This window comes from Nannobrachium achirus (assembly GCF_963921795.1).
Source record: "Nannobrachium achirus genome assembly, chromosome: 5".
Lineage (NCBI taxonomy): Eukaryota > Metazoa > Chordata > Actinopteri > Myctophiformes > Myctophidae > Nannobrachium > Nannobrachium achirus.
Genome location: NC_137814.1, coordinates 19,300,254 through 19,328,057, shown reverse-complemented (window position 1 = coordinate 19,328,057; position 27,804 = coordinate 19,300,254). Strand labels below are relative to the sequence as shown.

At 40.1% G+C, this 27,804-nt stretch overlaps 2 protein-coding genes across 8 annotated transcripts in view; one reads left to right on the top strand and one right to left on the bottom strand.

The window, feature by feature from the left end:
* Window positions 1–7,948, bottom strand: part of LOC308284662 (abl interactor 1-like) — a gene marked incomplete at its 5' end in the record, with an annotated part of 70,350 nt that extends 62,402 nt beyond the window's left edge. For all 7 annotated transcript variants that reach the window (XM_080725355.1, XM_080725356.1, XM_080725358.1 and 4 more), the window contains one exon: window positions 7,832–7,948. In XM_080725355.1, the coding sequence (XP_080581481.1) occupies window positions 7,832–7,948 (117 nt within the window). The remainder of the gene's footprint in view (window positions 1–7,831) is intronic.
* A 2,000-nt stretch (window positions 7,949–9,948) lies between these two features.
* On the top strand, window positions 9,949–23,928 carry LOC308284875 (acyl-CoA-binding domain-containing protein 5-B-like; the record flags this gene model as incomplete). Its single annotated transcript, XM_080725599.1, has 11 exons — window positions 9,949–10,030; window positions 11,262–11,385; window positions 13,071–13,143; window positions 14,947–15,097; window positions 17,103–17,411; window positions 18,720–18,947; window positions 21,788–21,882; window positions 21,983–22,157; window positions 22,714–22,922; window positions 23,650–23,700; window positions 23,809–23,928. 11 exons carry the CDS (start codon window positions 9,949–9,951, stop codon window positions 23,926–23,928), a joined length of 1,617 nt encoding a protein of 538 aa, XP_080581725.1.
* Window positions 23,929–27,804: the final 3,876 nt, after the last annotated feature.

Here is a 27,804-nt window from a genome sequence, read left to right as displayed (position 1 = left end):
GAAATATAGCTTCAAAGTGGCCTACGACGCACATATTTTAGACACTTTCTCTGGACTTTGTGCATTAACCTAAAAACTTCCTTCATAGGTTTGTTCACCATTCCAATTGGAATCAACTAACAATGTCCCACTCTACCTCTGACAATAGCTTCGTAAGGTTTTACAGTAGAAATGTGGAGTAATATAGCTCCAAAGTTGCCTACAACGCACATATTTTAGACACTCTCTCTGGACTTTGTGCATTAACCAAAAAACCTCCTTCATAGGTTTGTTCACCAATCCAATGGGACTCAACTAACAATGTCCCAATGTACCACTGATAATAGTTTTGTAAGGTTTTACAGTAGAAATGTGGAGAAATATAGCTTCAAAGTTGCCTACAACGCACATATTTTAGACACTTTCTCTGGACTTTGTGCATTAACCAAAAAACTTCCTTCATAGGTTTGTTCACCATTCCAATTGGAATCAACTAACAATGTCCCACTCTACCTCTGATAATAGTTTTGTAAGGTTTTACAGTAGAAAAGTGGAGAAATATAGCTTCAAAGTGGCCTACGACGCACATATTTTAGACACTTTCTCTGGACTTTGTGCATTAACCTAAAAACTTCCTTCATAGGTTTGTTCACCAATCCAATGGGACTCAATTAACAATGTCCCAATGTACCACTGATAATAGTTTTGTAAGGTTTTACAGTAGAAAAGTGGAGAAATATAGCTTCAAAGTTGCCTACAACGTACATATTTTAGACACTTTCTCTGGACTTTGTGCATTAACCAAAAAACTTCCTTCATAGGTTTGTTCACCATTCCAATTGGTATCAACTAACAATGTCCCACTCTACCTCTGACAATAGTTTTGTAAGGTTTTACAGTAGAAAAGTGGAGAAATATAGCTTCGAAGTGGCCTACGACGCACATATTTTAGACACTTTCTCTGGACTTTGTGCATTAACCTAAAAACTTCCTTCATAGGTTTGTTCACCATTCCAATTGGAATCAACTAACAATGTCCAACTCTACCTCTGATAATAGTTTTGTAAGGTTTTACAGTAGAAATGTGGAGTAATATAGCTCCAAAGTTGCCTACAACGCACATATTTTAGACACTTTCTCTGGACTTTGTGCATTAACCAAAAAACCTCCTTCATAGGTTTGTTCACCAATCCAATGGGACTCAACTAACAATGTCCCAATGTACCACTGATAATAGTTTTGTAAGGTTTTACAGTAGAAAAGTGGAGAAATATAGCTTCGAAGTGGCCTACGACGCACATATTTTAGACACTTTCTCTGGACTTTGTGCATTGACCAAAAAACCTCCTTCATAGGTTTGTTCACCAATCCAATGGGACTCAACTAACAATGTCCCAATGTACCACTGATAATAGTTTTGTAAGGTTTTACAGTAGAAATGTGGAGAAATATAGCTTCAAAGTTGCCTACAACGCACATATTTTAGACACTTTCTCTGGACTTTGTGCATTAACCAAAAAACTTCCTTCATAGGTTTGTTCACCATTCCAATTGGAATCAACTAACAATGTCCCACTCTACCTCTGATAATAGTTTTGTAAGGTTTTACAGTAGAAATGTGGAGAAATATAGCTTCAACGTGTCCTAAGACGCACATATTTTAGACACTTTCTCTGGACTTTGTGCATTAACCTAAAAACTTCCTTCATAGGTTTGTTCACCAATCCAATGGGACTCAACTAACAATGTCCCAATGTACCACCGATAATAGTTTTGTAAGGTTTTACAGTAGAAAAGTGGAGAAATATAGCTTCAAAGTGGCCTACGACGCACATATTTTAGACACTTTCTCTGGACTTTGTGCATTAACCTAAAAACTTCCTTCATAGGTTTGTTCACCAATCCAATGGGACTCAACTAACAATGTCCCAATGTACCACTGATAATAGTTTTGTAAGGTTTTACCGTAGAAATGTGGATTAATATAGCTCCAAAGTGGCCTACAACGCACATATTTTAGACACTTTCTCTGGACTTTGTGCATTAACCAAAAAACTTCCTTCATAGGTTTGTTCACCATTCCAATTGGAATCAACTAACAATGTCCCACTCTACCTCTGATAATAGTTTTGAATGGTTTTACAGTGGAAATGTGGAGTAATATAGCTCCAAAGTTGCCTACAACGCACATATTTTAGACACTTTTCTTTGGACCAAAACACTTCCTTCATAGGTTTGTTCACCATTCCAATTGGAATGGTGAACAAACCTATGAAGGAAGTTTTTTGGTTAATGCACAAAGTCCAGAGAAAGTGTCTAAATATGTGCGTTGTAGGCCACTTTGAAGCTATATTACTCCACATTTCCACTGTAAAACCTTACACAACTATTATCAGAGGTACAGTGGGACATTGTTAGTTGATTCCAATTGGAATGGTGAACAAACCTATGAAGGAGGTTTTTTGGTTAATGCACAAAGTCCAGATAAAGTGTCTAAAATATGTGCGTTGTAGGCAACTTTGGAGCTATATTACTCCACGTGTCCACTGTAAAACCATTCAAAACTATTATCAGAGGTACAGTGGGACCTTGTTAGTTGATTCCAATTGGAATGGTGAACAAACCTATGAAGGAAGTGTTTTGGTTAAAGCTCAAAGTCCATAGAAAGTCTATATTACTGTATTATTACTATAGTAGTTGTAGGCCACTTTGAAGCTATATTACTCCACATTTCCACTGTAAAACCTTACAAAACTATTGTCAGAGGTACAGTGGGACATTGTTAGTTGATTCCAATTGGAATGGTGAACAAACCTATGAAGGAAGTTTTTTGGTTAATGCACAAAGTCCAGAGAAAGTGTCTAAAATATGTGCGTTGTAGGCCACTTTGGAGCTATATTTCTCCACTTTTCTACTGTAAAACCTTACGAAACTATTATCAGTGGTACATTGGGACATTGTTAGTTGATTCCAATTGGAATGGTGAACAAACCTATGAAGGAAGTGTTTTGGTTAAAGCTCAAAGTCCATAGAAAGTCTATATTACTGTATTATTACTATAGTAGTTGTAGGCCACTTTGAAGCTATATTACTCCACATTTCCACTGTAAAACCTTACAAAACTATTGTCAGAGGTACATTGGGACATTGTTAGTTGATTCCAATTGGAATGGTGAACAAACCTATGAAGGAAGTTTTTTGGTTAATGCACAAATTCCAGAGAAAGTGTCTAAAATATGTGCGTTGTAGGCAACTTTGGAGCTATATTACTCCACATTTCCACTGTAAAACCATTCAAAACTATTATCAGAGGTAGAGTGGGACATCGTTAGTTGATACCAATTGGAATGGTGAACAAACCTATGAAGGAAGTTTTTTGGTTAATGCACAAAGTCCAGAGAAAGTGTCTAAAATATGTGCGTTGTAGGCAACTTTGGAGCTATATTACTCCACATTTCCACTGTAAAACCATTCAAACCTATTATCAGAGGTACAGTGGGACCTTGTTAGTTGATTCCAATTGGAATGGTGAACAAACCTATGAAGGAAGTTTTTTGGTTAATGCACAAAGTCCAGAGAAAGTGTCTAAAATATGTGCGTTGTAGGCAACTTTGGAGCTATATTACTCCACATTTCCACTGTAAAACCATTCAAAACTATTATCAGAGGTAGAGTGGGACATCGTTAGTTGATACCAATTGGAATGGTGAACAAACCTATGAAGGAAGTTTTTTGGTTAATGCACAAAGTCCAGAGAAAGTGTCTAAAATATGTGCGTTGTAGGCCACTTTGGAGCTATATTTCTCCACTTTTCTACTGTAAAACCTTACGAAACTATTATCAGTGGTACATTGGGACATTGTTAGTTGATTCCAATTGGAATGGTGAACAAACCTATGAAGGAAGTGTTTTGGTTAAAGCTCAAAGTCCATAGAAAGTCTATATTACTGTATTATTACTATAGTAGTTGTAGGCCACTTTGAAGCTATATTACTCCACATTTCCAGTGTAAAACCTTACAAAACTATTGTCAGATGCAGAGTGGGACATTGTTAGTTGATACCAATTGGAATGGTGAACAAACCTATGAAGGAGGTTTTTTGGTTAATGCACAAAGTCCAGAGAAAGTGTCTAAAATATGTGCGTTGTAGGCCACTTTGGAGCTATATTACTCCACATTTCTACTGTAAAACCATTCAAAACTATTATCAGAGGTACAGTGGGACATTGTTAGTTGATTCCAATTGGAATGGTGAACAAACCTATGAAGGAAGTTTTTTGGTTAATGCACAAAGTCCAGAGAAAGTGTCTAAAATATGTGCGTTGTAGGCAACTTTGGAGCTATATTACTCCACATTTCCACTGTAAAACCATTCAAACCTATTATCAGAGGTACAGTGGGACATTGTTAGTTGATTCCAATTGGAATGGTGAACAAACCTATGAAGGAAGTTTTTTGGTTAATGCACAAAGTCCAGAGAAAGTGTCTAAAATATGTGCGTTGTAGGCAGGGACGGACTGGGACTAAAATTCAGCCCTGGCATCTTGGCCAGACCAGCCCCCACAACCAACGCGCGCAAAGATACTCTACCGGTCGAGGGCGGCACATATAAATACACAAGTGTTTAACCACAACTTTTACAGACAACAAATGATAACTACACAACTACACAATCCATAAATTGTATAACATACAGTTCTCACCACCAAACAGCGGAGTATGAACATGATTAGTGCCAAAATGTGTCAGAACTTTGGCTATTTTCTTTCCTTTTTTTTTTTTTACACCAGCCCCCCCAGCCCCCTAGCCTACCAGCCCACCGGGCAAATGCCCTGTATGCCAGATGGCCAGCCCGCCCCTGGTTGTAGGCAACTTTGAAGCTATATTTCTCCACTTTTCTACTGTAAAACCTTACGAAACTATTATCAGTGGTACATTGGGACATTGTTAGTTGATTCCAATTGGAATGGTGAACAAACCTATGAAGGAAGTGTTTTGGTTAAAGCTCAAAGTCCATAGAAAGTCTATATTACTGTATTATTACTATAGTAGTTGTAGGCCACTTTGAAGCCATATTACTCCACATTTCCACTGTAAAACCTTACAAAACTATTGTCAGAGGTAGAGTGGGACATTGTTAGTTGATACCAATTGGAATGGTGAACAAACCTATGAAGGAGGTTTTTTGGTTGATGCACAAAGTCCAGAGAAAGTGTCTAAAATATGTGCGTTGTAGGCCATTTTGAAGCTATATTACTCCACTTTTCTACTGTAAAACCTTACAAAACTATTATCAGAGGTAGAGTGGGACATCGTTAGTTGATACCAATTGGAATGGTGAACAAACCTATGAAGGAGGTTTTTTGGTTAATGCACAAAGTCCAGAGAAAGTGTCTAAAATATGTGCGTTGTATGCCACTTTGGAGCTATATTACTCCACATTTCTACTGTAAAACCATTCAAAACTATTATCAGAGGTACAGTGGGACATTGTTAGTTGATTCCAATTGGAATGGTGAACAAATCTATGAAGGAAGTTTTTTGGTTAATGCACAAAGTCCAGAGAAAGTGTCTAAAATATGTGTGTTGTAGGCCACTTTGAAGCTATATTCCTCCACTTTTCTATTGTAAAACCTTACAAAACTATTATCAGAGGTAGAGTGGGACATCGTTAGTTGATACCAATTGGAATGGTGAACAAACCTATGAAGGAGGTTTTTTGGTTAATGCACAAAGTCCAGAGAAAGTGTCTAAAATATGTGCGTTGTATGCCACTTTGGAGCTATATTACTCCACATTTCTACTGTAAAACCATTCAAAACTATTATCAGAGGTACATTGGGACATTGTTAGTTGATTCCAATTGGAATGGTGAACAAACCTATGAAGGAAGTGTTTTGGTTAAAGCTCAAAGTCCATAGAAAGTCTATATTACTGTATTATTACTATAGTAGTTGTAGGCCACTTTGAAGCCATATTACTCCACATTTCCACTGTAAAACCTTACAAAACTATTGTCAGAGGTAGAGTGGGACATTGTTAGTTGATACCAATTGGAATGGTGAACAAACCTATGAAGGAGGTTTTTTGGTTAATGCACAAAGTCCAGAGAAAGTGTCTAAAATATGTGTGTTGTAGGCCACTTTGAAGCTATATTCCTCCACTTTTCTATTGTAAAACCTTACAAAACTATTATCAGAGGTAGAGTGGGACATTGTTAGTTGATACCAATTGGAATGGTGAACAAACCTATGAAGGAAGTTTTTTGGTTAATGCACAAAGTCCAGAGAAAGTGTCTAAAATATGTGCGTTGTAGGCAACTTTGGAGCTATATTACTCCACATTTCCACTGTAAAACCTTACAAAACTATTATCAGAGGTAGAGTGGGACATTGTTAGTTGATACCAATTGGAATGGTGAACAAACCTATGAAGGAAGTTTTTTGGTTAATGCACAAAGTCCAGAGAAAGTGTCTAAAATATGTGCGTTGTAGGCCACTTTGAAGCTATATTTCTCCACTTTTCTACTGTAAAACCTTACAAAACTATTATCAGAGGTAGAGTGGGACATTGTTAGTTGATTCCCATTGGAATGGTGAACAAACCTATGAAGGAAGTTTTCCATAGAAAGTCTATATTACTATATTATTACTATATTACCTGTAGGCCTAGGCACTTTCTACAATAAAACCTTAAAAAATTGTTATCACATGTACAGTTGGATAATGTGAGTTGATTCCAATTGGAATTGTGAACAAACCTATTGTGGAGTCTTTTTTTATTTTATTTTCAGAGAAATTGTCTAAGTAATATATGACAGACAGACAGACAGCCAATGCCTGGTTGGTTGTTTAAGTTGGCCAAAATCTGGCCATATTTTCCTAAATATGGAGATGACTGATGGGCTTAATATTTATGACACCAGGGTACTTCATATATGTGCATAAAAGGGACAAGGACGGAATTCCCTTGCAAGTGTGAATCACGCTGCGGCAAAGGACAGCATTAATTTGCAAGGGTCTTGGCCGTAATGGTTAGATAGATAGATAGATAGATAGATAGATAGATAGATAGATAGATAGATGTCAAATATCATGAATATTCAAATATCATGACTATTCAATCAAAATGAGGTCACTGATTTTTTTTTTTTTTTTTTTTTTAAGTTGCTGTCAATGATTAGCCAATTAATTGATGTTGGATTATAGTATGAGGTAAAACCAGTGGTACTCACATTCATTACTTGAGTAAAAGTATAAATACTGCAATATAGAAATACTCTGTTACAAGTAAAAAATCAAAATGTACTTGAGTAAAAGTACAAAAGTATTGGAATAAAAGTAAAAGTAGAAAAAGTAAAAATAGGCCTACTAATGTTTGAAAATAGCAGATCTACAAGCTGAGAAAAAAATTACTCTGGTAAATTAAAAGTACTTGAGTAAATAATTAGTTACTTTCCTCTGGGTAAACCCATAGAGTTATAGGGTAAACCGTAGAGCTGCTTTGTGTTGATAAAACACTCAAAAGATACGTTATGTATCTTTCAGGACCATTGCCTGCTTTCGTCACAGCCCCAGCGAGCTCCTACGGTAATTACACTACATGATGCGCAGCGAACTTTGATCGTCGGCTCACTTCACCTCCCGTTTTGCAAAGTCGGATGGCTTCACTCCAGTCATTATAGTGGGGGGGAGACGAGCCGTCTCCATGTAGCGGTTTGAGGGTCCCCAGCATTTCCTGTCCCTGTGGTTTCTCCACTGTAACGACGAAGAGAAGAGAGATACACACACACGCGCGCAGGGACAATAATTTCACCATTTCCAGCCCCAAAACAACACAATATCTCTTTACCTGGACATAATTGTTTTCACAGTATTCCGCGACCTTCGACAGGTTCTGGTAGCTTTCCACGAGAGCTCGCTTGCCGGCCGGAATTTCCTCCTCTAATAGCATTTGCAGCTCTGCCATCTTACATCCCTGTTTCTGTTCTGCCTGCCTCCCTCTCTCTCTCTCTCTTTCCTCCCTATCCTTTCAATGTCTCTCTCCCTCCTCCCTGTCCTCTCAATGAGGCGAGGCGCCGCTGATGCTTTGGTGTGGTGAGCAGCACTGACTGACTGAGCAGTGGTGGGGGAAAAAAAGTACTAAAATGTTTTACTTGACTAAAAGTATCAATACTGCAATATTATAGAAATACTAAGTAGATTTTACTTGAGTAAAAGCACAAACGTATTGGTATCAAAATGAAGTACCAAATTACTCATTATGCAGAATGTCCTATTTCAAATGTATTGTAATCCAAATAAATAATAATAAAAAAATGGGAGAAATAATAATAATAACAATCCAAGTAAATACATAATAATCTAAATAAATAATAATCCAAATCTATAAAGTAACTATAGTAACTAAAGTTTTCAAATAATAGTAAAGTACAACATTTGGATCCGAGAAGTACAGAAAATTTGAATTACTAAAGTAAAGTACAAATACCTCAAAGTACAATATTTAAGTACATTTAATAGTTATTTAACAGTTTACACCAGCGGTGGTGAGAATGGGGCTCCCCCGCCTGGCGCCGTGGGGCCGCTAGGGGCCGCTGTGGCGTCGCAGACATTGTTATAAAGAACTGGACCGGGACCCATTTGTGGGTCGCGGACACATTTTATGGGTCCCTTTATTTATTTTTTGTTTCCTACATTTGGTAAAACATTTTCAAAAAACATCCGCAAAAAAGCCTAATGAATGAATTAAAAACAAAATTTCATGAATAGATCAAAGAAAATCTTAGAAATTCCATGAATTATAAAACAAATGTTCAATCAATCAATCAATCAATCTATCAATCAATCAATCAATCTTCAATCAATCAATGTTTAAGACGTACTAAATCTACAAGCTCACAACACGGCGCGAAGCAACGCGCTGTGAGCTTGTAGATCTGCTATTTTCACTAGTTTGGGTCCTGGGCAAACGTCTGATTTTACGGAGTAGGCCTATCACATTTTGAGATGTACGAATAGCGCCCCCCTGTGTCAACCTGGAGTGTTGCTGGTGCTATTAGATAGTTTACAGATGGCAACTTTGATTGATTGATTGATTGATTGATTGATCGATTGATTGATTGAATGAATGAATACTTTATTAGAAGTTTGCATAGGAAAAGGTAGGCCTACAGGTCCTGACTCCTGTACCCTTTCTCTTGCAAACTTCTGTACTAATATAATCATAATTATTAGTAGACTATTAGTTAATGATCACTTTACCACATTTGATTGATTGATTGGTTGATTGGTTGGTTGGTTGAATACTTTATTAGAAGTTTGCATAGGAATAGTAGACCCTACATTTCACTGACGGTCAACTAAATAAATGATTTAAACCACAAGAAAGCGCAATGGCTTGTTTGCATTGGGTTCGTTTTATAGGCTACTTGATTCATAAAAGGAACTTATGTCGCAGTTTAGACAATATTTAGCTATATCAACAATCATATTATTTGTTGAAGCGAGATCCAAAGTAAACACTACATTTCCCTTCGGTTCTGAAATAGAAAAAAACTACAATTCCCTACACGTTCAATGGTCACGTGTTCACCGCTCAGCTCATCCCTGACCGATCGGCTTCTACAGTGCAGATTGCAGACACGGGGATATAAAAATCCTTCTGCAACCGGCAGAAACCTTTATGGTGAGTTCTTCACAAAACAAATAATGTTTTGGATAGTATGTCTAACACCCTATAGGGCCTATTTACTGTCTCTACGCATAGGTCTTTTAATCAAACATATCACACATTTAAAATGTGATCATATAGGCCTATTTAATTTGCAATTAGCTGCATCGATAGCTAAAACATGTTGAAAACTATAGATCAACGCTGTTGACCGTTATCATTCATGCTTTAAATCAATGTCCTAGATGTGAAGATCCCTCCACTGGCTGTCATCCTTTTTGGGACAGGAGGACGGCATGGCGCAGGTGGACAACAATATCAGCCTGGAGGCAAAATTTGATGCTGCAGTTAGAGTAATCCGGAGTTTACCTGAGGATGGTAACAGCAGCCTATTCTATTCTATTCTATTCTATTCTATTCTATTATATTCTGCTCCAATACACCATGTTCGACCATCTGCTCATTGGTGTGACTGTGAAAAGTGAAAACAGTTAAATTGTTGACTAGCACTGTTGTCTGTTGATAAAGCTCATACTACATTGATTCATAGATTTCTCAAGTCTGGCAACTATCACACTGTGAAACCAGTGGGTTTCGGCTTTGAAGTTAGACATGACAACAGCTTTCAATGGGAATATATACTCTTTTATTTAATGTGTAGGCCTAATTGTCACCAACCACTTATCTATGGAGCACAGAAGGGAGAGTTAATTACTCCATGCAAATGTTCCTATTGGTAAGGGCTTTACACAGAATAACTTAGTTAATAACAACATAAAGTAAGGTCAATAAGACAATGCTGAGATGTTTCTCCTCATGCCCAATGCACAGCCGGATGTTACAGTAGGCCTACTGTAGCTCATATACCTCTTTATTACCTACATCACCTGTTATCAGCATTCAGCACAAAAACAATATGAACAAAATAAGAACTCTTTGGCCCTGCCTGAGTCTGCTCAAGTACAGGGGTTCGGGGTTCGCAAACCTTTATGTCTCAGGGCACCCCATAAATATTGTTTTTAAATCCGAGGCACCCCTAAATTATAATTTTCACTCCCAGCACCTTATATTTATAGCATATCGTTGTTGTCGGTTGGAAACCTTGTATGTCCAAAACCGTTCGTTTTGTATTTATCATCTATAAAATGTACTAAACTAGTGAAAACAGCAGATCTACAAGCACAAGCACGCAACGCCTCGCATCGCGAGGCGTTGTGTGCTTGTAGATCGGCTGTTTTCACTAGTTTTGTGCGACGGTCTTGTATGATGAAGCATGGCAAAAGACATGAGGAGATACGAGGTTTCTGCCCGACAGTGACGATATTTTAGTGATTATGTTGCGAGGAAAACGTTGAGATAATAGCCATTTTGGTTAGAGCGGACCGAAAATAACTTTATTTGTACTTCAAGTTTAAAATTATACAAAATAATATTTTTTCAAGTGTCCAAATAAATTCCAAATATTATCAAATGATCTCGCGGCACCCCTGGACTGCTGTCACGGCAACCCAGGGTGCCCCGTCACCCACTTTGAAAACCCCTGCTCAAGTAGGCCTATATCCATTCCACTCACTCTGTATCCGTTCCTGTGTTTCCCCCACCTTTTCAGGTCCCTTCCAGCCTTCGGATGACATGATGCTGATGTTTTATAGCTATTACAAGCAGGCTACCCTGGGACCCTGTAACATCCGCCGACCCAACGGCTTCTGGGACTCCCGTGGGAAAGCTAAATGGTAACTTACTGGTGTCATTGTGTATCGCTGTGTTACAGTATAACAAAACATAACATTCATGGTATATTAGCACAGTGGTTCTCAACCTGTGGGTCGGGACCCCAGATGATTAACTTAATGAGCAACATTGTTTTATCTCTCAACAGTAAACAAACCAACATAATGTTTAAGTGTATACAGGGTATTTCTAAAGTGACAATTTAAGGATGACAAATTAAACATTGGCCAAATTGTCAAATATTAGAGGCAGAAATTGTGAACTGTGTTATACAAAATGTTATGCCTCATCTCTCAGTGCTTATCAGGGTGGGGAGGGGGGGGGTCCCCAGTTAAAATATGATTATTTTGGGGGTCGCGGCCTGAAAAGGTTGAGAACCACTGTATTAGCACACTGTACAAGTGGTCATTTAACCCAGAAAGAGTATAAAATGTAACCAAATGAAGCTTTAACAGGACTGAGATGCAAGAGAAAAACAGCTTGCCCAGTATGCCCACCAAAGAAGTCATATGACCAGGAGAACACAGCATCATGAAGACCTCCTCTGTGCACTTTTTTGGAAGACTCTCTTGAGTTACCCTTACGGGTCCATTTGGTTCCATTTTGTAGACACTCTTAAGAGTTAAATGAACCCTGAGGGTAGAGGCTACACCATATATAGTTCTACACGGAGGAGACCTGATACAGCAAGAGCACTTCAAACCCAAAGCAGACATAGTTAGCGCAGCAGCCCTTTGAACATTTGATACAGAGACAGGGAAAATAAAGCAATGAGCTACGGAGAAAAAAGTCTAAAAACAGAAACATATGTTTTGCCTAGAGCCATACCAGGTAAGGCAAGGTAATGGAATAAAATGCTTATTAATTATGAGGTATATTTCACTTTTAAGTACAAATGGGGATGTTTGGCATGTGTGGCCAGTGTGATGGTGGTTGTCCACACCGCTGTTCTAAATATAACATAACTAAGGCCTATATTATCAGAGGACATAACACAGATCCTTGGACACCACACAATAAGCTACAGTATGTGATGTGAACCGAAACGCCTTTTGTCTTTTCTCTCGTTTGACATTTTGTGGCGTTAGATCTTCATGGATTATATTTCTCTGTTTCCTGCACAGACCTGACCATCCGCGCGCGCTCGCGCGTGTGTGTGGGCATTTGTCTCCTCCGAGTCGATACATTTCGATACCATAGACACACTGTCCTATGCTAGCGTTATACTTTTTTCAAAGGAAATATTCGCACATCCACTTAGCTCAGATGCAGGTGTGTTGGACAGTATCAGGTGACCATTAAAGGACAACTCCGCACTAGATAACATCTAGGCAAACTTTTCTACTTATATTTATCCCAAATGACTGTTCATGGGGTCTATTAGGCAAAAATGCTTTTATTAGGAGGGCAGTATGAGTCACCATGTGTTTTTCGATGAATCTATCATGGTTAAAATGGAGTTTGAAGTTCCAATGGGTTAGTTGTATAGGAAGGGACGTGTCTGATAAAGCAACTTAAAAACTGACCGCGTTGCTCACAAAAGCCAGAGTAGATGTTAAAATGACCCCAAACATTGAAAGTGAAATATCACTTTAAATGATATGTATTAAGTAATACAGCATAGATAGATATTTTACAATGTGTTTTACATTCCTCTCAGTGTTGCTTTGCCCATTTTTGTTGTCAGGGATGCATGGAATTCATTGGGGAATATGACAAAGGAGGAAGCCATGATGAATTACATCGAAGACATCCAGCTTGTAAGTCCCCCGACTCCCCCCCAATGAAAATGTGTTAATATCAGACAATATTGGAACAATGCTCCAATGTCCTACTTCATTACAGGCAGTACAGGCAGAGGCTCACCTGTGTCTCATTTCTCCTTCCCCTATATTGTTGCTGTCGGACATAAACCTCTTATCCCCATATTTTAACGTTTTATAAATGAATGCCCATACTACAGCTTGACACTGAGGTTTCCACCCGACAGAGACGATTCTCAAATAGATGTTGTTTGGTTTAGACCAGTGTTTTTCAAACCAAGGACACATTTCAGGTTTCTTAACCTCTCCTGCAAATTATCTTTTTTTTTTTTTTATTTCTTTTTTTTACATATTCAAGAATCTTTCAGAAATGTGCAAAAAAGAGTGAACATATCATATCAACAAGCTCAATTCAACCTGAGCTTGTAGATCAATCTATTTTGTCTATTTCTATTAAATATTCTTGTTTGGGTTTGGGTCCCAGGGAGACTCCAAATTTCTCTTTTGGGGCGCCACCAACTGAAAAAAGTTTGGGGACCCCTGATTTAGACTGTTTGATTGAAGACTGTTTTATTTGCACCAGCATGGAGAAGGTGGTACACTAGCAGTTGGAGTGAAGTTTTCACTATGAATCTTAGATGTGTGAACTTATTTCCAGGAGGAAATAAAGTCTGTTTCATTCCTCACTGTGCCTGCCATTACAATTAGTCCTGGTCCTTTCTCAGTTGACTGCACACCATGCATCTCTGTTCATGAATTATACATTATGTTGTTAAGCCCTAGTCGTAAAGCTTATACCAAATTTAGACGTTCAAAAGTATATATAAGCAATTTAACGAAACGCTGTGTAAGTGCATCATAATCGGAAATGTAAACCGTAGTAATAGAGGGTATGTGTGTAGGTGAAATCTCACTCTTTCGAATGACCATCATTTCGACAACGGAGCGTCGGGAGGGTTAGTGACTCACCCCACGGAGGTTAGTGTTAGGGTAAGGGTTAGGTTTGGGTGTCGAAAAGATGACACGTAGAAACAGCGAAATGCTCCCATGCGTGTGTCATCATCATCATACCCGGAAGTTATGCGGGAACGCCTACTGAGTGGCAAAATAACTACTTCCTGACCTTGATATTGGCATACATCCAAACAGAAAAGTCCTATGTGATTGCATTAAACAACGTTAATCGACGTTAAACTCACTTTGCCACTCACTTTGCCACTCGATTTGTCACTTTATGCATGCGCATACCCTCTATAGACAGAATGAGATGTTGGGTTGGTATCACCTCATACTGCTGCGATTTGAAATGGATGTATTGTATGTGAAGTAAGAATTGGCTCTGGGTTTATTACTTTGAATAGAGCTTTTTTTTTGCATAGGTAGCCTCAATAAGCTCATCAATAATCATATATGGAGAATGATTAAAGAAAGGATATTTTTGCAAGCACAGTAAAAAGTGGTTCACATTGTGTCACATTGCAACACGTTGTGAGCTTATAGATCAGCTTTTTTATAATAGCCGAAGAAGTAAAATACTACCTAAGTTTTTAAACTGTTCCTCATTTTGCAACCCCCCAAGGACTCCTCAGGGTCCCTGAACCCCACACAGAGAACCAGTGCTGTATATCTTCTTTATGGTCTCATTCGTTTGCCCCCTCTGATTTTCTCAGATTCCTTTACATTTCCAAGACATTCCTACAGATGTGTCGGTATCTTCTTATGCGCTGTACCTCTGCATCTTTAATATCTTTCTCCCTACAACAAAAGGAAGTAACACAAGTCTTGTCTGTGCATCTTCAGATTCTGGAGACTATGCCTATCTCAGATGAAGTGTCAGATCTGGTGGAGAAACTAGGTACCTTTTGCTCAGAGGACGAGACAGGTACACTAGAAGAGGAAGAAAATGAAGTGGACAAGAGACCCTTCACCAGACCCTATGCAAACTGCTCTGGTGTGTAATCGAAAATACAACCCTTTCATGCCTGCACTATTAACGGACAGCACCATAACCTCTTGAAGGAGTAGTTCACCCCCCAAAATGACTATTTCTATCAATTACTGTACACACCCCATGAATAGGGTGACCAGATCCAAACTGTTCATTTAAGGGACAGAAGTACTGTTTGTGTGGGACAATGTGGGCCATTCAGGCGGGGGGTGTTAATTGAGGTCATTTGATACTGCCTATCGTTTTGTTAGTAACCTGCTGTAGCCTAGGGGATATTTCTCAGGCTTAACAAAACATCTTGGAGGAAAAGAGACGATGAGAGAGATTTACAATGGAAAGCCAATTATTAGGAGGATATCTCAGTACCCTATAATGTATTCAAATGCTGCTAGAGCAATGCTGTTCGTGTCCAATGTGGTCCAATCTAGCTTGGTCACCTAAAAAAAAAAAGCTGCTTTTTTTTTTGCATTCCTAAGCTTTTGACCAATGACTCAACATTCAAATTATTGGCATAGGAATAGGAATTCAAGGCTTAATGGGGTGTGCAATTAATACAAAATACGTCGTTTTTTTGGGGGGTCAACTACCGATATAGTTTATCGTACTACACATATAAATGACACATATTTGATTATAATGACATCCGCAGGATAGGGACGCAAGGTTAAAAGTGGTTGAAAAACATATCTACAGTAACAACAACTGCTGAAATGGGGCGCACACTAGTAGAACGTATCATTGTTGTTGCTGTTCATCGTCTTTTTTAGCCATGGAGATGAATTGTTGTGAGAACCGCAAAATGTTGTTGTGTCTTTTCATCACCAGGTATGTGGTCAGAAGTTCTAGAACCATACAAACCAATAATGGAAGGCAAGTTTTTGGATTTGGTCATGGCTGTTGTAAACTGTAGAGTAGATGGAGTTCAGTTTATAGTTGCTTCTATGTCCCTGTCTGCCAGCTTTGAACCTGACCTACAATGCTTTCATTTGCCTTTCATTATGTCGGCAAAACGCAGACAAAGGCAAAAGCAATTAGGGCACATGCTCTATCTTTGACCTTGCTTTAGTCTAATGCCAGTTAACATAATGCCAGTTAACAGCTTGTGCCCTGAGGACATGGGGAAAGTCTTGTATAATCATATTTCTGTATAGTCTGGTGGCTGTAGTGTCACGTGCTTCCCTGTAAGTCCAGAGTTTGAAGCTTGTTGCTCCCGTGGGACGGTGCTTTGTCATGTGGTTGCAGCAGACAGTTAGTCAAAGTGTGGTCCAACCTGCCAACTGCTGAATGTGTCAACCCTGTAGTGTTGTGTAGTGGAGTGATTCTAAACCTTTTCAGTTTCAAGGACCCCCAATTTGATAAGGACCCCCATTTGATGTGGTCTTTATCTCTGGGACCCCAATCTACATTGTAAAATCCTCAAGGTCAATAATTCACCAGAGAGATTTTACAAACGGAACCAAATGGACCCGTAAGGGCTCACTCTCAGCGTTACGGACCTGTAAGTGTCCATTCGGTTCATAACTGTCAATCATTTAGCTGGGGACCCGCTGGAACCCCCTTAAGGACCCCTGGTCTCCAGGCCTCACGTTGAGAACCTGTGATCACACTGTGAGTGGCATCCCAGCTCCCTGTAGATCTTAGATGCTGTGTTGCAAAAAATATATATACATGTTATACTCCATCGTACGACGCCATTCCTCAACGAAAATAGCGGATTCTGAACTGAAATCTGATCTTTTTGAGCGGTGCTCCTGGAAGGAGCTAAGCTCCAACATCTGGCTTTGTCCGGTTCCCAAGAAATGTCCGGGCCCTAAAGTAAACTGAAGCCTACATCTGGTCCAGATATGGCCTACATCTTGGCACAAACGGATCAAAGTGTGTTGTACGCCCAGGGTCCCATTGGCCAAACTTTGCAGGACGTGCTGTGATTGGCTAGCGGCAGCCTTGATGAAATTAACTCATAAATAGCACCGCTCACTTCACACTAGGTGTGATTTTTGTCTTTGAGGGACACGGTCGTGCGGTGAGGTATGCATAGGCTCCTACGCCGCCGTGCGGGGTGACAGAGAGCGTTTCCTTCACTGTTCAGGCTATGGGGATCTGTGGGAAGATATTCAAAACCCCACAGGGATGCCTAAAGAGACAAGTGGTCATGATGACATGACAGATGACCGAGGCCAGGAGAAAGAGAATAGCGAGGCGGAAAGCAAGGAGGAAAGTAGTGAATGGGAGAAAGAGGAGGAAGAAGAGGAGGAGGAGGATTATACTGATACTGATGATGAAGACGAAGAGGAAGAGGAAGAGGAGGATGAACAAGGTACCGCTGCCGCTGGTAGTTGTAGGTGTTTTGTGGTGATGTGTGGTGTGGGGATTCGCACGTAGTAGCGCACATATCAATACACACACACTCACACGCACACACACACACACACACGCACGCACACTCACGCACGCACACACACACACACACATGAAGAAAAGCCAACCGACAGCATCAAAGAGTTACTCCAGGCTATGAAACAAGATAAACTGCCTTTTATCCTCTTATGAAGGTGTCTTGCGCCGAATATAGCCGATCTAAATCTGACATTTTCAGCAGGTGACACCGTGACAAAGTACAGTATAAACCTGGCGGTAGACATAAAAAAAGAACTGTGAGGTAAATCAGGACATAAAAAAGACTAGAATCTAGGCATGGCCATATCTCAACCGGGTTGTTAGACAAAGGGCGCAAAAAAGATGAACACCAGGCAGGGATCAAAGCAGTAAATCATATTATTGTTCCCACTTTTAGTCATTTCATGTCACAGGCATGTTCATGGATGGTTGGCACTGACACTTGACCCAGACGTTTGACGGACACATCTGTCTTCTAATTATTATTATTATTATTTTTAATGTGACATGCTGAGAATGGCTAGTCGATTAGTGTCATCATCGTGCCAGAGAGAAGGCACTGCTGTTGTTTGGACAACTATTTACTTTGCTGCTCCGACACATGACGGATTATGTGTGAATATAATCCTCTTTTGGCACTATGTTAGAAGGGGTGTTAAACGTTTTTGTGTGAATGAAACGTTATTTTAACCACTCTGTATGATTTAGAGTATGTTAATACAGTGTAACTAACACAACTGTGGTGGCTGTAGTTATTCTACCTGCTCTTCTATGTATACCTGCTCTACATGTGGTTGAGTAGGACCACTTCTGGTTGACAAGAGGTATTGTAATATTATAAATAATACATAATAAAGATGGACTTTCCGTCTTAGGCTCAGAAGTACAGATTTGAAACCATCCGTTTCGGATGTATCATGCCTTATAATGGCAGATTGTGAGCAATGGCCCTTCTGGGCTGATAAGAAGTGATAATCGCACAAGAAATGGGATGATAACGGCAGAAACGGCTGTTTGAAACCCAGGTAGGACATAAATCTCACAATCTTCTTTCTCGATCACTCTCCATCTCTGTCACTTTGTTTCTCTCCATCTCATCTTCATTTCACGTTTTCCCATTCCATCTTATACCTGTCCCTCGCTCTTCGTTCCTTCCACTCTCCCATCTTTCTGTCCATCTCTCTCTGTCTCCACCCCATCCCCACACAACCCATCTCTCTTGGCTCAGAGCGGAGGAGGAGGAGCCCTGACCCGAGGCTGGCGATGGTAGAGAATAGGAGGTGTCGGTTTGACACCCGGGGATCCGCCAGCAGCAGTGTGGAGCCTAGCATGTCCTCCGTGACCAACGGGACCCACAGCTCTCTCAACAGTGAGGCGGAGGAGGAGGAGCTAGCCTGCTCCGTAGAGTCCTGTGCAGAGATCACCTCCTACAGGCACCTCAACGGACACCTCAGCGGTAAGACACAACAACCCAAGACGGAAATAGCAAGACTCGCCATCTCCGGTTTACTTACCGTAACTGTGTGAAGTGGGCGGACGCCTTTTTAGGAGGCGGGAAGCAGTTTGGAGTCTATTCTTTCCAATGGGTGAGTGAACGCGAACACAGCTTCTGAATCATCCTTTAGTGTAGCCCAATAGAACTTATTCACACCGCGGCCATCTTTGATCACATGACCACGTCGGGTGGCAAGCAGCCAATCAGAAGCTTCCGTGGGTGGGTCTTGCCTTACCCAAAATGCTGTTTTGAGCTTCAGATTGGCTGTTTGCTACCCGACGTGGTCATGTGATCAAAGATGGCCGTGTGTGAATAAGGTCTATTGGTCACTGAACTAAATATTGGACCCGATCGTCACAAGCCAGAAGCCACACAATATTCCCAAAATGTTCATACTAAAATGGCTGTTCTCAGAGAGAGAAAATCGAATTTCTTATCGACCTTTCTCTATCCCAGCAACATACTCTCGCGGGATCTAGCCACAGTGTGAAAATTTCCGTCAGACGCCGGCGCCCACTTAGGAGACCATTTGTAGGATTTATGTACCATGTCGCCTCTTGTGGCTCCAATGGAGAATGTGTATCTTCCTAAATTAAAAGTTTTGGTGCCCTCCTAGTCTCACATGGTCTGACCATTGGTCAATTCATGTCTGGCACACTTTTCTTTTTGTCTTACCCCCCGGCTCCACCGGGCGCGTCGAGCGTTGCGTCAACGCTGGGAACCAGTGTTACCAGATGGGAAATATTGAATTATCGTACCGGAGGCTCAGAATTATCATATTTGACATAAAACTATCGTACACAGCCAAAAAAGAGAAATCACTCGCGTAAAAACGTAATTTCACCAAATAATGCGTCTTTAGTGTAAGAAACAACGTTGTTTGAGACTCCTGCGTGACAAAAACGCATCAGATATGCTGCGTGGAGGCAGGCAAGTTCCTGGAGCTTACACAAATAAAAGCTTGAAACTGGTCTGGAAAGATGCAACCGTCTGATTTCCCGGGTTATTTTGGGAAGCCAAACCGGATCCCAGATCAGCAGCCAGGGAAAATAGTGAATTCACGCTCTTTTTGGTGATATGCCGAAATTATCGTACATTTGGGCATTTTTGGAATTATTGATCGTACATCGCACAGAGGGTCAAATTATCGTACAAATACGATAATTATCGTACATCTGGCAACACTGCTGGGAACGCTCCCGTTTTAATTAATGAAGGGTGCTCACGACGCCGTCTTTTTGGTGGAGCCCTAGCCTTAGGGGCTGTCTTTTTCCAGTCCACTTTTCAATAGTGCCATTATGGACTCATATGTCGATTTACTGCACATTAACATTTTGGTGTTCATTTAATTCTCATCCGGGACCATTTAGGACGGTAAATATTTGTACTCAAAGTTGAATTAACACCTATGATTTTACTGTGTTATATTATGTTGTTATTCACCTGTTGTGTTTCAGCACGAGGCAGGATTTCCAATTATAAACCATAAATAGGCCTATAGGTAACAATGTATGAAATGGGAAGGTGGTTAAAAGATTTTTAACCACTTGAAAGCCATATTTTGTCATACAACGAATGGCAAAAATAGATGATTTGCTATTTTCAGCTATAAATGAAGGACATGCCAGGTTTGAAGTGGCTAAAGGGCATGCAGAACACAGACATAGGCTTCAGATGCAATCGGCATCTGTGACGCATTTCAAGCATACAGCTCTTCCTCAGGCACCACCAGTATCTAGCAGCTATAATGCTGGATATTGGACATTCCCACTTCACAATGGTGGAATTGAAAATATAGATTTATTTCAAAGTTATTGTAGCGTATTGCACAGTAGATTGCAAAGAACATGAACAGGAATACTCCTTTTGCTGTGCCTCTGTGGCTTTCATTTGAGGGTAAAATCACTGTATTTTGTCTCAGTTCATGGTATAAGACGCTGAAAAGGAGCAGGGGAAATACAAACTGTTCCAGCTAGATAAGAGAACGCCATGGGGATTATGAGAGGCCTTCCAAAGCAAAAAGCAAATCCTGTAATCTCTGAGGGGAAGCCGATAACAGAAACATTAAAGAAAGAAGAAAAAAGATTGGAGCAAAACCAACTAAACGTACGCCAACTGTGTGAACTAAAGCTTAAAAGACATAAAAGGTTGGCAACATATGCCAGAGTTACAGTATGTAGAATTTACTGTAGATTTAAATAATATCAGGGGTTATTCATAGGTGTAAAGTGTTTTAATGCAGTGTACAATTTTATTGCTCCTAGAGGGCGAGATGTCTGTCTGTCTGTTTGTCTGTCCACTGCCACTAAGCCAAGGAAGTAAATACCTCAATATTTTTCACATTGTGGATACATTTTGTTTGTGTGAATATTTAGCACATTTTGTGAATTCATCATCTCCGATCCACCGTCTGAGATGATATTTGAGAAAGACTGTCATCATCAATTACGTCAGAGATCCACAGGGAAGCCACGCCTTTATTAGACTCAGGACTCTATTTTACCTTAAATATTAACTTAAAGGCCTGTCCGTACTGTCTCCGACCACCAAACTTTTCGTCGGAGAGTTCCGACTTTCCGAAGTGCAGCTTTCAAAACTCTAATTCGGGGTAATGCTTTTCAAAAGATGCTAGTGATGTCATTTTGTAGTTGAACTGGACCTTTCCGACAAAAGGTTCGGTGGTCGGAGACAGTATGGACAGGCTAAAGTTAAGGCATAAGAGCTGGTACTTAAGACAATCAAAATAGAGCCCAGATCTGTCTTGTTAATGTTGTGTTGATGGTGTGCTCTGTACCCCTCAGGTCACCTCGACGTCTTTCCAGAGAAGAACCACAGAGCCACAGACTCAGATAATGAAGAATTCTGTGACTCGATGGAACATCTAGCCATGGAAGAGGTACATGGTGTATATCCTGATGGTTATTTTCTGTCTACTATATGGCTTTGTTTTTGACAGCTCAGACCAATGTTTTTGTCCTGTTTTTTTTTCTGCCAAGGGGCTGGTCCAGTCACCTGCTTCAAGAGCGCCCACTGTGAGGCAAAAGGACCTCTGGGTTGAAACCAAGACGATGATAAATGGAGGGAAGGATCTAACACGTCTGGGAGAACCCTTGTTTGACGTTCTTAGCAGTACAGGTCCACCAACTACCTCCTTGTCAAGGAGAGGGCGAGGTGAGACATACAACGAGCCGTGAAATCTTTTAATTCCCCATTAAAGTTTAAAGCTGACCTAAAATCATGGCTCCACTTATATGCTAGTTGGCCTTAGCTACATTTGTTCACAAATGGCTCACTCCCTCTGTGAGCTTCGTTATGTCATTTGTGAATGGCATCCTCCATGTATTCTTATCCCTGGTCCCCCTTTTTATGTTATTGTCATGATTTGTATATTCTAGTATATATGTTTTTGTGTCGTTACAATGAAAACAAGCCACTTGTTTTTTTTAAATTGTTACACTGTGTACTTTTAAAAACGATAATACAAATATTAAATTCAACATCACCCTCCCTAGTCCCACCCCAACAATCTCTGTTTCAACAATCTCTCTATGTTTCAATGGAATTCTCACTCACGTGCATTAACATTTGTCTAACTCACAGGGCACTTTATATGTATATTGTGCACATACAGTATGTTCTGCTCTGAACCAGTTTTCCGTTATTTTATTTTATTTTTGTAATCCATTGTTATGCTCAATTTCAACACTTGCTTTCCCCACTATTTCAGGTTCCCTGTCCCCAAGAGTTGCCTGTGGCTCTCTGCTGTCTGTAAACGTAGAAGCCGCCTGCTGCAGTGTTGCACAGAGCAGACGCTCAGAGAGCATGGCCAGGTTGGACATCAGTGAGCAGATCGCTGAGGCTCTGCTCAGGCTCCAGGACGACATGACCCATGTACTTCATCGTCTGCACACCCTGGAGGTGTTGACAGTGTCACAGGTCAGGGCTTCCCAAACCTCTCCATGCCAATGAATGACCCCCAACATAGCCATAGCCTCTCACTACAGGCCCCCCTATTGTGAAATGGTTTTAAAACAACAACTCAGATAGTGAAAATAGGTGATCTGCAAGCTCATGAGCTTGTTAAATGTTTGCAACATTTTCAAGAATGTTGAGAATAGAGGGTATGCGCGTGACATCATCACCCTACCAGGAAGTTATGTGGGAACGCCTATTGAGTGGCAAAAAAACGACTTTTTGGCCTTGAAAGCCTATACATCCAAAAAGTAAGGTCCTATCTGATTGCTTTAAACGATCTTAAACAACGTTAGTCTCACTTTGCCACTCGATTTGCCATTCACTTTATGCATGTGCATGCCCACACACAGTAGGGATGCCAGGTTAAATTCCTTTCTATTTAGCACCCCCTGGTGGCCCTCCTTGGGCTATGGCCCACTCTTTGATGGTCACTGCAGTGCTGTCACCTTTTGTGTCAGATCCCAGTGTCTGGACAAACACAGGGTTCAGAATGAACCTTTTGGCCAAATGTGCAAGCCAATGATGGTAGTGTTCTAAGATGGATGGTGGTGGGTGGTTAAGTGTATATGGATGGATGGATAGATTTCCTGACATGCTTGAAAATGTGGGACCCTTAAACTATAGGGATAAAATGAATGGTAGTCTCATAACTCCATAACATAATTTGTACTTTATTTTTATTTTCCAGTCAAGATCACCTTCACCAAGACAGGAAGACCATCTATCCCTTGTACGGAAGGTCTGTATGTGAACAACCCCTCTTCACCTAATGTGTTTTTTTTAATGAGGGTTAGGAAACAGAACAGAAACAGAAGTTCACTAACTTGATATACTGTGTGTTCGGTAGGTCCAGAGACCATCTTGGTGGCCTTTTCACTTCTCTCCAGTCACAGTGGTGTTGACTACAGTCTGGCCTCTGGTTGCCCATTGGCTAGTCCAACTTTATTTACAGCGGAAAAGGAGGTGAGGAAAATGTCAAGGTCAAATGCTATCAAACCTCTTAGCCGACTGTTATGACTATGACTGTTAAGTTATATTCATTAGACCACACCTTGTTGTAGTTTTGAGGTTATTTAAATGTTTGGTTCTGGAATATTTGAATTAGGTGATGAAAGCCTGGGAGTCCAGGAGTACGGTTGGTTGGGGTGAAGACTTGGGGGTACAGGAGCCCCCCTGTTCTGTTAGGAACCCGAAAGATAAAGGGAGAGAGAGAGAGAGACAGTTCGCTACTGTTGGTTGTCAAAACAGAGAGACCGCTTTACCTCAAAAACAATGAAAACAAGCACTAACTTTGCTTAAATCTTTCTCTTCCCAGGAAAATCAGCTGAATGTCTGAAGGAATGTCTGACTCAGTTACAATAATACATGGATGCTGCTCATGTGTGAAGCAGTTTGTTTGAAGGTTGCCCCACTACTTTTTCTTTTGTTTTAAACACTACTGATAGGGGTTCATTGGGCACAGTAGCAGTGTGGAGAATTTGCAATATAATAATTTATTGAGATAAAGAATTAAAGGGAGTTTTAGAAATATAATTTAGCACCTAGTGTTTACGGTGACTGTCTCCAGAAATGGTTTGTAATCTGAAGATTTAAAAAACATGTACCGGTAGGTACTTACTTGAAGTGCAATAAGCCTAACATGAGGTATTAATCTCTCATCCGTCACTTCTTATGGGGGATTCTGTTCCATTGCTGAGTCAACCTTGAATTATGCCATGGTCATACCATAGCCAATAGCCATGGAGCTTAACAGGTAGCCTTATTGCGCAGTGACATTCACAAATGATTTAGTTACATATTCAGTAGTGTGCACTTCATAGAAAATATTCAATATTGTATTCCAAATGCTTAATTGTACGTTTCAGAGTGTTCTTGTGTAGCACACAGTTTTTGATAAATATCCATTACACACAACCCATAGAAAAGGAACTGTAGTCTCTTTTTATTTTCACTGTTTGGAATGCTCAGACAGGGATTTTTTGTTTTTGTTTGGACCAAATGGAAATTTCAGAGATAAAATGTATGATGATGTTTTTTGAGGTTTTAAAACAATATATAATTTATATATGTATTCATATGTTCAATGTCCCATACTCTTTAAAGAAGTATAATGCAGCGTTTGTTCATTTGATTTTGTTTTTTAATCACAATTATTTTTGGGATAATATTTTTCTATATTGGTATGTATTCTCAAGTAGCATGCCAAGAGCTTAGTTGCAAATTGTATTTATTTATGTTCATTGTTCATACATTTATGGAGGCACAGTAAGTAGACCTATGGTGCATTATACAGTATATCCAGAGAATAAAATTATATAATTATAGCAATATATTCAAGAGAAAAATAAATACCCATGTAATTTCACATCCAATAAACATATTATGGAGTACACATTTTCTTGTCTTGTATTTACATTTTCTTTTCTGAAAATACCCTTTTTTCACCTGGTTGCTGGTTGGCATTTTTGATATTATTTAACTGTGACCTCATTATATTCTGATGATGCCTGTAGTAGGCTACATCACATTGTTTTATTTGACCAGTTAACTTGATTTATTCCCCCTGCAATTTCACTACATATAATGTAGTGAATTTGATGTTTATATAGTGATACCGCAATACAAGGTAATCTCACCTGGTACACATCACATTGTTTTATTTGACTAGTTAATTCATTCCCACTGCAAATAGTACACACCACGGCCATGCATTATTTGATTTTATAAATCAGTGGTTCTCAACCTGTGGGTCGGGACCCCCAGGAGGGTCCACATGATTAACTTAATGTGAAACATTGTTTTCTCACTCAACAGTAAACAAACCAACCTAAAGTTTAAGTGTATCGAGGGTATATTATCTGCACATTTCTAAAGTGACAATTTAAGGACTTTCTAATACCTCTAAATTGTCTAAAATGACAAATTAAACATTGGCCAAATTGTCACATATGAGAGACAGACATGAAAGACAGATGTGAAAATAGCAGATCTACATGCTCACAACGCCTCGCAAACAAATAAACAAAATAACCAGACTTTTATTGTCTATGAACAGGTGGCTAAATATCTTGAAGAGAATAAACTGATCTACGAATTCCAGTCTGGCTTCAGAGAGTCCCATTCCACAGATACATGCCTCATCTATTTGAATGATTACATCAAACGTGAAATTCACGATGGCAAATATTGCGGCATGGTCATGCTGGACCTCCAGAAGGCATTTGACACCGTTGATCATTCTATTCTAATTGAAAAACTCAAAGCTATTGGTCTTGACAGCACAGCAGTGAGATGGATGCACTCTTAACTCATACCCTGCCAAAAAAGATGTTCCTATAATAAAAACGTCTTTAAAACGTCTTTTTCACTATGGACCTCCCTGCCAGACGTCTTCTGAACGTCTTTTTTTTTTAAATAATATTTTTTTTTTTTTTTTTTAGTTTTTTTGAAAAAAAAAATTTTGGACCTCCAACAGTGTACTAGGCATGATCGCGATCGCGAAATTGCATGTTTAACCCCCATACCAACCCCATCTTTCAAACATGGCAGCCATGTTTGTTTACATTTGAAGAAAACATAAGGGCTCCTTTCTCCTGAATGCCTGAACGGATTTCCAAGCGGATTTTTTTGTTTGAAAGCTGTGAAAAGCATGCACATGCATAGTGCATGATCTGTGCACGAATGTGTGCACCAGCGTGCACACTATTTGTTTAACCCTTTGTTGGCGAACCGGCAATATAAGAGGTCATCCCACTTTAAATATGGCACCGACTGAGTTTTTAAGGTGGTTGCACACTGCTGCGTTTTTCGTTGCGAAATGCGTTTTTCAGGGCAAGGAGAGAGAGAGAGATAGAGAGAGCAAGGGACCGAGTGGTGTGCGAAACGGGCGGCAGTGTGCAAACGTGACTGACATAACGTGAGGTTGATTTTTTTATTTGCGTGCTCTGAAATTCACTCCGATATTCGGCCCGAAAAACGCAGCAGTGTGCAACCAGCTTTACTTGGTGGGGAGGGAAGAGATGGTGGAAGTCAACGGAACCCTGTCCCCCCCCCCCCCCTCCAAGTAAACTGTGGAGTACCACAAGGGAGGACTAGCCTGCTTCCAGACCAGAGACCCCGCCCACTCTCAGAGTGGACTCTTTATCAGGCTAAGGGAGGACCACTGTTGTTCTTAATATACGTAAACGACATGTCATCTGCTTGTGACTGCAATCTGTTTCTGTTCGCGGATGACTCGGCTCTCCTAGTCTCAGGCAGAGACATATTGCAGGTTGAAAAGGCCCTTAACTGTGAACAAGATCTGCACCTGGCTCAATGACAACAGACTCTCAATTCACCTAGGTAAAACTGAATGTATCCTCTTTGGATCTAGTCAGAAACTTAGCCTAGTTGAGAACTTCACAATTAAAATAGGTGACACTGTGATAGAAAGAAAAAAACACATCTGCTACCTGGGTTGCATCCTGGAGGCTAACCTATCCAGTGAAAAAATGACTACCAAGGTAATCAAAAAAGTCAACCAACGAATTTGTTTCTTGCAAAGGGTTGCCCCGCTGATCAACATTAAATCTCGAAAGACACTAGGAGTAGGTGTCTGGTATCACGACCTTGTCTGGTATCACGACGCCCCAGCTGCCTTAAAGTTAAAGCTCCAAACAGCCCAGAACAAACTAATTAGGGTTGTGCTTGGTATTCCACCTCAGACCCACCTTACCGATCATTACCACGAAAGCGTGGGGTGGCTCAAAGTAGCTGACAGAGTACAGCATCTTGCAATGGGCCTGGTGAACAAGATTCACTACACCTCCAAGATACCCATGTACCTGGCAAACTACTTCCTAAA